Below are 11,227 nucleotides of genomic sequence, written 5' to 3'. Positions count from 1 at the left end.
GCGCCCTTTGCTAGCCTCCGGTCCTAGCAAATGCCCAACCTGACACCCTCTAGAGCCAGCCTGACCTCCCCTATACATAGCCTCAATCTGAACACCACCCAGCTGCAGTATAGAAATCCAATAAAGGATACTAATAATAAAGTGGGAATTATCAGGTGTGTGTGCTGGGTGAAGGGGCATTTGTATGTGCGTGTGAGAGACAAACAGAGCCAGAGACAGCGTTAACATGCTGTTCCTGCTGAGTACCCCGAGGAAAGTCAGGGCGCGCTCCCTTCGCCGCTCTGGGGCAGCCCGCTCCTCAAATCTTAGCCGCCCGTGGGAGCGCGCTGCGTCCGGCTCAGGGAAGCCCCTTCGCGTCCCCTCCCGCCGGGGCGCCTGGCGGGCGCGATCCGGGGCGGGCGCAGGGCGGGGCCAGCGCGTCTCTCCCGCCCCTCTCTGGCCGCGGCGCTGCCTGCGCGCCTCCCCGCGGAGTCTGCGAGCGGAGCAGGGAAGCGCCCTGTGCGATCCCGGCGCCGAGCGAGGATGGCACAGCTGGCGAGGCGCCTGATCTGCTTGCTGGCCCTCCTGTGGCGCGGACTTCCCCGGACGGGGGCAGGTAAGGGGCGCCGGGCGCTAGAGGGAGGCTTCGCAGGAAGTGGTCTGGGCTGCTGTCCGGGGGCCTCTTACGCGCAGCGCCGAGCGCGCGTCGGACAACGCGCTGTAAAGGAGCCGGACCGAAGTGGCCCCTCCAGCTCCATATTGTCCACCCAGGCAGCCAGCATCTCTCCCCGGGGTTTCAGGCAAGGGACGTTCCCAGCCCGATGCGGAGAAGCCGGGCATTGAACGCGGCACGTCCTGCGTGGAAAACAGGCGCTCATCCACGGAGCCCCTTCAGTTTGAAGAATGGACGTGCCATTTAAAAGAATGGCTTCCAGCAGCGCCTTGGGGGCAGCCCAGGTTTTTGAGCGTACCTATGCCAGTGCGTTTGTCACACTGTTTGAGTCTGATAGCTCAAGCTGAGAGCAGGAGACACTTCATTTCAGGGTCCTGGCTTCGAGCCCCACATTGGATTCCTGCATTGCAGGAGGTGGACTAGATGACCCTCGTGGTCCCTCCCTTCCAACTCTACGATATATTATTCTATTATCTCCCTATTCCCTGGCGCCTCCTTCCATCCCATCACAAGCCACCTGTTCCACAGGTGAGCGAGCAGAGAGCCCTGCGCCGTTTGAGGGGTTCCCGCAGGCATGTGAGGATGTGTGGACTTTAGGTATCTACAGGCATCGGAGACCCAGGACACCTCCCTCCGAAAATCCGTGCAGGGGAAAAGCAGAAGCCCCCCCCCCAAGCCCCACCGAGATGTCGGAGGGACCGCAGTGAGGGCCATTTATCCCGCGCACTTCCAATTCGGGAGAGTCCTCTGTCGGGAGGTTTATCTCCGTCATGTTTTGGCTGGTGCGAAGGAGGGAGGCGCCACTTGCCAGTATGGATCCAATTCCCACCTCAGTGTTTGCCTCCCTTTCTAAGGGTCAATGCACATAATCCCAGGGCGCACCCAGCCTGCTTGCCCACAGTATGATGGTGGTATTTATATTTATATATTAAATATTTATATATCACTGTTTAGTGTTCAAAGTATTCAGTTAGAAAATTTGGTTGGTTAAAAAAGAAAATACAATTTGAGTTTAAAGGTGCCACAATTAATAGGGACAGTGGATTTTTAATGAACACATCATTTTTAGGACAAGTGCTTATGAATGCCTCTTCTAAGATGCTGCCTGATGCTGGCATATGCATTTGTGTCTAAATACAAAGAAAGTGTGATTCTTGCTTCAGAAACTATCCACATGTTAATACATACAAATATAATTGATAGATTAACCAACCTTAATTTAACATAATGCATACTATTGATTGATTAAAATGTATTTAATAGAGTTGCAGTCCTAATGTTATCCCATCATTGTGCATCATTGTGGACCTCCAGACCTTCTTGGTAGTAACATATACTTAAAATGCCTTGATCCCAAACACTCATTTAGCATTCTGAGCCTGCAGAGCATGCTCCATCCTCTGCTCCAAAGAACAGCATCCCTCAAAATATTTTCTTTTTGTGCTTCTGCAAACAGTGTGGTTTTCTTAAGCCTGTTGTTAGCTCCTACTTGTGCATGGATGGCACTGGTGTGGCTACAGAAGGACCAGCACATTATGAACAGATCATTATTAGTACATACAGATGGTGCCTGCAACAAAGTGTTGCAGTTGTGAAGTGCTAGTGCTCATCATTCCAGCCATTTCCATATAAATCGGATCACTTTCCCAAGGCCACACCTTAAGCTTCATTGTGTTAGGCTACATTGTTCTTATGCAAATCATGCTTAAAATATGACTTGTAGCACCAAGAATGCATACTTTAAAATATATGTTGGTACACATGCATGCCATGGAGAACTTTTGCAGCTATCATGCAAATGGCTGCAGGATTGTATTGGATATAGCAAGGTCCATAAATTCAAAGTTGCTCAGAATACAGGGGGCAGGTTATAAAATGAGACTTGTTAAATTTCTTAAAATATCTTGTTAAATATCTTCACCACTCGTGTTAAGTTTGGTAGTTTTAGATTCTGGACTTAATGTGGGCTATGTGTGTGGGCTGGTGGGGTGGGATTCCCATTTAGATGATGCAGTAAGTCAGCCCTGCTGTGTTTGGGGGTGGGGTGAGTAGTGCCCTGGACTTCTGTCCCCAACCAAGTTCTTCCCTGATCCTCAGTTGCCCCCAGTTTGTTTGTTGGTTCCATTTAAATTGCTGGTGTTGATCTGTAAAGACCCACACAGCTGAGGACTGAGGTTGTTCTCCTGCATGAACCAGCCTGTTTGGTGTGTTCACCGTCTAAGACCCTGCTCTCTGCGTAGCCCTGCTTTGGGGAGTGAGGCAGGTAGTTACCAACTGCAGGATATTCCCTCTTGTGAAATGCCTTCCTTGGAGGTATTAGGCTGGTTGCTTACTCTTTTTTCTATTAGCATCAACTTAAAATATATTTTGATTGCATGAGTGTTTGGTGGATGATCACATAGAAATTATGTCCCTGCCCTATTATTTCTACCTGCTGCATAGTTCTACTCTCTATCTATCTATCATCTATCTATCTATCTATCTATCTATATCTATCTATCTATCTATGTTATTTAAGGCCAGCCTTATGTGTATGTTTATAAAAATGTGTTATATTTCCCCCCAAATTGCATTTCTTAATTCTTATGTCAGCTGCCATGAAGATTGCTGTGTAGAAAAGGTGAGGGGTGAGAAGTGTTTGTTAATGAAATGAAATAAGTTAAAAAGCAGGAATCTATGAACCACAGAACCACCAGTATTCCTAAGATCTTACTTATAGATGGGCTGGAGGCAGAAGGCTTGCAAGGGAGACTGGATGGGGCTCCAGGGTGTGTGGGGCAAGCTGTGCAGTTTGCCTTTCTCACAGCCACCCATGAAGATGAATAACACAGACAGGCACCCACAGCGAGGGGCTTAGATAAACACTGTGCAGCAAAGTACACACTCTTGTATCTACCCTGCGCAGAAGGCGACCTTCAGACACAAAGAGATGGGCAAATACAGATGGGAAACGGACAAATTTGAATACTGTTCTCTCTGTATCTCTCTCACACACATGCACACACAAATATTCAAGTGTACATTTCTTGATATTTATTTACTTACTTATTTTCATTGCTTATTTAGAGCAACTACCTTTCTCCTTAAAACAACCCAGCCAAACCTCAGAGTGACAAGCAATGCTACGATCACATTGTTTTTGCACCAGTTTCTCCTAGAAAAGGAGTTTTATGGCATCTGCTTACCCCAGTGTAAGTAGCTATCTAAGGAGACCTACCTTACAAACTGTGCTTGTTAGTTTGTTTAGATCAGAGCTAACCTTGTTGGCCAGATCTTTATCTCCCCACCGGCTCCTGTGGGCCAACTCATCTGTCAAAGTTGACTTGTGGGGGGAGGGATCTACTTCATCAGCATGTTCCCCACAAGGAACTCTCTGGCAAAGTGGCACCCAATAGGACTGAACCCTGCCCTTCACCCATCAGCTGATTGCACCCTGTGGTTTGGGGAAAATGGCCTTGTGGACCAACTTGGACCCTCTGGTGTCCCAAAATGCCCCATGGACTGGAGGTTCCCTGCCTCTTGTTTAAATCTATACTCTGCCCTTTAGATACACCATTGTGATTATGCCTTAAGTAACACAGCCACTCTATAAAGACAGTTTCCATATAAAGCAGATAAACAAAACTTTAAAAACCCGCTTGGGGTGAAGAATATTGTTCCCTTGCAGCCTTGCTGTGGAGAACATTCCAAAACTTGGGGGGGGGGGGTGTTGTCATCACTGAAAAGGCCCTCTTCCTGGTATCCACCCACCATACCTCAGATAACATGGTAAGCTGGAAAAGGGCTTCTGAGTATGGACAGGCACTGGTGGAGTCTGGCCACTTTCACATACTGTGACCCCTGAAAGAGCTTTGAAAGTTAGGAGCAGCCCTTGAAACTGGGCTCAGAAATGCAGGAGAAGCCAGTGCAGCTGAAAAAGCTCCACCACAATGTGCTTGTCATGCCCCTTTCCCTGTAAGCAGTCTAGCATCTGTATTCTGAACTATCGTAATATTCATTCAGGTAGCAAATGTAAAACACTTTGAAAAGAGAGGCTTTGTGCAAATGCTAAGTGTTATTCCTGGCGTGAAACAAGTAGCAGCAGCACCGTCTAGAAAAGAGGTTTGCCGCAACCTGTGCTGATTTTGCACAAGGCTTGATACGACACCTGCAGGGATCAGCAGGGGGATCTATGCAATCTTGTAAATTGCAAGATACCTCCAGGTATACAAACACTAAGCAATGCAAAAGAAAAAAGAAGGAAATCTTGGGCAAGGTGGTAGTTTTTACATAACAGCCTTCTGTGACTAGAAGTGCATGCAAGCTTTTGAGCAAGATCTTGAATGAGCAACGGTGGCTTGGGCAGCTCAGAAGCTTATTGTACCCTTGGGCCAAACTGCTGTGGCAAATACCCACACATGGATGCTGGAACATGTTTCAGGCTACTTTTGTGTGGCCTGTTCTGGAAGGGCTGGTGTGTTTCACCACGGGATGCCTGGGGCTGAGTGAGTCCCTGTTGGTTCAGATCAGATCAGAAGAATCTTTAGTTGCACCAGCCACTAGCCATAGCAATAAAATAAAATACAATGAACCGAAGTTATAGATAAAGGCTTAGCTATACAAAATACATTCTAGAGGTTTTCCTCAATACCTGGTAATCAAATAATATATCTTATTCTAATTGCCCCTGCTAAAATTTTTGCAGTTTTGCTGTCACTTGGTTATCTTGATCTGCCTGAAGAAAAGGTTCTGTTGGTTCTTGCACTTGCCTTCATTGATGGTGAGTGGTGAAGACAAAGCCTGTCTGGTGAGCGTAACTGAGCATGCTCAGAGAAGACAAAATGGTAGCGATCCACCAAATGATATTTTACTGCTTTTAGGATGGGGCTGGATTTTCACTGCATCAGCAGTAAAATTCTAAGCATAACGATCACTCCATGTGGGATGCAGCGCATGGCACAAGTTTCTGCCCTGTCCATGCAAACTGCCAAGATAATAGCTTGTGGTGCCATAGAGAAATTGATGTTTACACAGAGGTGTAGAGTCCTTTGTGGCCTTGGCAAGGAACTGTTTCAGTGCCCCCCTCAAAAAAAATCACTTTACTGTGACCCAATAACTCTCTCTCTCTCCAACAAGTGAGTGCATATACATATTTAAAAAGTACAGGTAAAGGACCCCTGGATGGTTAAGTCCAGTCAAAGGTGACTCTCGGGTTGCAGCGCTCATCTCGCTTTCAGGCCGAGGGAGCTGGCGTTTGTCCACAGACAGTTTTCCGGGTCATGTGGCCAGCAGGACTAAACTGCTACTGGTGCACGGAGGACCGTGATGAGTGCCAGAGTGCACAGAAACACCATTTACCTTCCTGCCGCAGTGGTTCCTATTTGTCTACTTGCACTTGCATGCTTTCAAACCGCTAGGTTGGCAGGAGCTGGGACAGAGCAATGGGAGCTCACCCCATCACAGGGATTTGAACTGCCAACCTTCCGATTGGCAAGCCCAAGAGGCTCAGTGGTTTAGACCACAGCACCACCCGAGCCACTGTTCAGAGCATGCACACACTGACTTGCATCCCCCGCCATTCAGGCACTGATGTATGTGACATCGGATGTCTGTCTGTGCAGTGAGTATTAAACAAACAGTCTCTCCTTCATGTCGCAGATGTCTGGAAATGCAGCAGAGCCGGCAAATGCATTTGATCACCCTCATGGCCATTGTTGATGCTCGGTAGTTTTAACATCATCATGTCAAACATTTGCTAGGGGAATGCAAGATACTCCTGGCCCCTTGAGCAAGTTCTGACACGGGTCTAGGACAACTACAGAAGGGGAAGAGAAGACTGATAGTATGAGATCTTGATGCTTTATGATGGCTTGGCAGCTGGACCAGAGCTGGACAAAACAGCTCTGTTCTCTTTAACCAGAGCTGAATGAGGGCATCAAAAGCAGAAAGGCCCAAGACGTTTGAGCCCAAGAAACATCTACAGCTTCATTCCAAGCTCATCAGAGACTTGTTTAGACATGATGGAGAAAAAATGAGAGGCCTTTCAGGCAGATGAGCTCAGCGTCTGCACCTGAAGTGCCACAGGGATTGAGGGACGGCTCTAGATGACAGTTGCCAGGATTTGTCTGCATGCATGTAGCAACAAGCTTGCGGGCATCAAATTGTGGTCAAGAGCAGAGACAAATAGTCATAGGTGCTTGGTCTCTGTGCCATTTGGATGAATGTATCTCTTTTTGTCAATCACCATTTGATTTCCACCAAACATATAATCACTGAGGACTGATGCTGCTTATTCCACCTCCTAATTTCCACTGTCTCAAGCGCTATATAGAGGAACATTTTGCAGAGCACTGGCAGTGCTGCCAGGACTTTTAATCAAAGAATGATAGAGCAGGAAGATCATCTTATTCAGGGCACACTGTGTGGTGCCCTCCGGATGTTGCTGGACTGCAACTCCCATCCACCCCAGCCTGCATGTCCAGTGGTCGGGGGGGGGGGTCAGTTGTAGTCCATCAACACCTGGAAGGCCCACAGGCTGTCTTGTCTCACCCAACCTCTTGCTCCTTGTGCATGTGTCTCTCACAAACCACATGTTCAGGCAGGGGAGTGGGGGATTATTCTTGTTCTGTGGGCCAGCAGTGCAAGTATGTGAGGGTGGGAGAAAGGGAGGGCTATCACTATGCCTAAAAGTCTATCATAGTTCAAAATAGTAGCCCTAATAACAGGGAGCACTTCTACGGCAAGGCATTTTGTTTCCCATTATCATTGCTCCTATCACCAGCGGCTGGGAGCAGCTGAAACCCTTCAGTCCAGTTTTCCCTCCTTTTGTGTGTCTGTTGCTGCCCCCCTACAACAACTGGCGTCCCCCATGCACAGCCGTCCCTCGCTCCACACAGGTGACTTGCTCTCCACATATAGTTCACCCCCCCCACAACCTCGGTCACCACCCCAGTTGCTTTTGTGCAACAGCAAAATGCTGGACCCCCCCCCCCCACTGCCACGGTGTCCGTTTGATGGGGTAATATGTTGCAACATAGGGAAGTGATCAATTGGCCTTTCTGTTTTGTCTCAAAGGGTAGGAAGAGCAACATGTCCCCAGCCTAGGGTCTCCTTTTCCAGACTGTAACCTCTTATCCTGTGCAAGTAGGTTATGTGCAGATTTCCTGAATGACTATTAGCTAAGATTTTGGGAGAATATGTTATTTTGAAGATGCCTTTTGCTTCTGATTCTCCATAGTGGTAACTTCAGGAGAATGATAAGGAAAGACTTGTTACAGATAGGTAGCCGTGTTGGTCTGCCATAGTCAAAACAAAAAAAATTTCCTTCCAGTAGCACCTTAAAGACCAACTAAGTTAGTTCTTGGTATGAGCTTTCGTGTGCATGCATACTTCTTCAGATACACTGAAACAGAAGTTTCCAGACCCTTCTATATAGTGAGAAGGTGGGGAGGGGTATTACTCAGAAGGGTGGTGGGAATGGGTGATTGGCAGACCAAACAAGGAAAGACTTGTTTGGTTCAATATCTTGCGGTTTGTGTGTTCACAACCAACTGAATCAGAGTATAGATCACCCACAAATCCTGCTAGTCCACATGGAGGAGCAGGATCGTGGGCAAGGGAGGGAGAGGAGGAAGCTATTTTTGCACCCTTTATTTATTTATTTGAAGATATTTATACCAGTCTCCATTATTGTTTCCAGAGAAGTTTCAACAACTAAAAACAATAAAATTAAAATACTATTTAAAATAAAACAGTAACTAAATTCATAAAAAATGTTTAAGTTGCTCAAAAGCCCAGGCAATGTGTACATAGCCTATGCCTTAAAAGGAGTTGTTCAAGGGACCACTTTTTTGAGGCACTGTTTTCTTTTCTGTTGTGACTAGTAGGAATGTCACAGATGTATTGACACATCTCTTGAGGGACAGAGAAACAGTTTTTCTAGAACCTGCCCACTTTTATTTAAAAAGCAAGGGAAAAAATAATGATGGGCTGATGTTACTCAAACTCACTGATCTGCACACACAAATTGGCACTGGAAAAGCAATGTTTGTTTCACTTCAGCACTCATGCCATAGTGACTCATGGGAATAAATCATCTGGAAGCCCTCTTAATGATTATACATGGAGATAGATGCAGGATACAGCACCCTGAGAATGTTTGGTTTTGAGTTTTAAAAAGCATAAGTTTCTAGCTCTTGTGATTGCAGAGAAGAACATGAAAATAAATAGGCAGTCAAGAAGTGCAGGTGGAGGAAACCGGGAAGGGCTTTTAGTGAGAGAAAGTGGTGCACAATGGCTGAAAGACTGAGCTGTGAAACAGGAAGACCCAGTTCATATTTTGCCTCTGCCATGGACTTGTTTGGTTTTAAAACATGGGAACAGTAATGCTGACCTACCTTTAAAAAATAAAATTATTTATACTTTTCAAATATATACATTTCACTGATTTTACAATCATTTTGACATTTTAAAACTTAACTTCCTTCCCCCTCTTTCTATGGTTCCTTAAATTTATTTTTAATATCTTCTGCATATCCAAATTAACTTAACTTACTCCTCTCTCTCTCTCTCTCTCTCTCTCTCTCTCTCTCTCTCTCTCTCTCTCTCTCTCTCTCTCTCTTTCTCTCTCTCTCTCTCTCTCTCTCTCTCTCTCTCTCTCTCTCTCTCTCTCTCTCTCACACACACACACACTTATGTAGCTGCAGGTTATTACAATAATCCTGCCAGTGTTTATATCTGTTTACAATTGATCTGTAAATATTAAATAAACCATTTCCATTCTTTCATAAAAAGTTTGTTATCTTGATTTCTTATTCTTTCACCATTTCTGCATATTCCATAAGTTTTTGTATCCATTCTTCCTTTGCTGGGACCTCTTCTTTCCAGTTGTGGCCCAAAATGCCCAGTATAACGCTGACCTACCTTAATGCTATCGCCTACCTTACAGGGTTGATGTAAAGACCACATTTTGTGATTGTGAGGAACACTCTGAAAATGGAATATTGCTGTTAATGTTGTTATTTCGACAGGGAAGGGGAGAGATTCTTTATTCAATTGTTCAACATGTATTTCACTTTTGCAAGATTGCCAGACCAGCAGAGTATCTGGCTTAGATTTTAGCATCCAGACAGGCTCAGTTTCTAGAAACACATGGGAGTTATTTCAGTTCTGGTGTTTGCTGATAACTTTTGTGAAATACCACAAGCTATATCTGAGCTGAGTGGGGTTTTTGGTGGTCCCAGGGTGGGACCTAAATTTGCTCAGCATCTCTTGGTTCTTCCTTGGTGATTACTGTTTTACTGGTCCTACAGTTCACCTCTCCCCATTTTTCATAACTCTCCACCCTACATTTGCCCCATTTCTTTCCACAAATTCTAGTTTTGAAATGCAGAGAAAGCCTAAATGATTTCTGTATTGCGATCCCAAAGCATATAACTCTCTTGCTCTCTCCCTCCCCCTCCCCCCGTGTGTACACAGACACACACACACATACATATACCTCTATAGGCTGTATCGAATGCTAAGCCTACTCAGAGTCCTCACTGAAATTAACGGGCCTAAATTAGTCATGTTAATTAATTTCAGTGAGTTTACTCTGAGTAGGATTAGTAATGGTTGCAATCTTATCTATCTATCTGGAAGCACACTGCATAATTTATTCCAAATCACCCAACATGGGTCTTCTTGTTGCAAAATTTCATTTTGTTTTTTATTTAAAAATCTTTGTTTGTTTTGATTCATTGTATACAAAGTTATGGTTGAGAACAAGGGCTGGGGCAAATACCTTGGAGTCAAGAATGTACACAGCTGCTTGCATTCTGTTCTTTGGCCTCATTCCTGGACAGCTAATACTCAGAAGCATGCAGTTTCAACCACAACTTTCTCTGAAAGGGGGTCAACAGGACATCAGGCCATATAATGTAGCCTGCACTTCCATGCCACACAGGATTGCAAGTACTGCTGCCTGCCAGATATGTCCCAGTATGGCAAGACTTAAGGTGACATTGGTGGCTGCAAATGCCAGGACTAAGGTCTGCCAAAACCAGGCCATCTCAGCTGAATGTAGGAAGCTACCTTCTACCTTAGTCAAACTGCCGGCCCATCTCATTCAAAATGGTCTAGACCATTAGTAGTGGCTCTCCTGAGTTTTCAGATGGGAGTCTTTCCCAGCCCCTTACCTGGTGATGTTTGAACCTAGGGCCTTCTGCATGCAAAGTAGGTGCTCCAGCCCCAGCCCCATAACTCTGTGATTTCCCCACAATCATAATCATAGAACTAAGAGAATGACACGCAGCCTGGGCTTCCAATACTAAACTGAAACCAGCACTAAGCTGAATGTTAAGAGCTAAGACAGCGGTCTTGCTCCGTACCCCAGTATCTCTTATGTATTTCTGGCACTGGCAATTAGAAAGGCAACCAGGCGTGTCAAACACCAGATATACGTTAATTGTTGCTAGCCACGCTTGGCAGTGGGTTTCAATTGTCATATAAATAAGTAGGACTGCATTAGGAGTAGCCTTCTTGGCAGTCACAGGGCCAAAGGATCACAGAGACGGATGAAAGGATTGAAAATTATGTGCTGGCTGGCCACACAGG

At 45.7% G+C, this 11,227-nt stretch overlaps 1 protein-coding gene across 2 annotated transcripts in view; it reads left to right on the top strand.

Annotated features, from left to right (window-relative positions):
- Window positions 1–445: 445 nt before the first annotated feature.
- Window positions 446–11,227, top strand: part of COL5A3 (collagen type V alpha 3 chain) — a 119,089-nt gene continuing 108,307 nt past the window's right edge. For both annotated transcript variants that reach the window (XM_081898090.1, XM_081898089.1), the window contains exon 1: window positions 446–595. In XM_081898090.1, the coding sequence (XP_081754216.1) occupies window positions 523–595 (73 nt within the window). In that variant the 5' untranslated portion in view covers window positions 446–522. The remainder of the gene's footprint in view (window positions 596–11,227) is intronic.

The sequence above is a fragment of the Podarcis melisellensis genome (assembly GCF_964234715.1).
Source record: "Podarcis melisellensis genome assembly, chromosome: 2".
Taxonomy (NCBI): domain Eukaryota; kingdom Metazoa; phylum Chordata; class Lepidosauria; order Squamata; family Lacertidae; genus Podarcis; species Podarcis melisellensis.
This window is presented reverse-complemented; position numbering and strand designations above follow the sequence as displayed.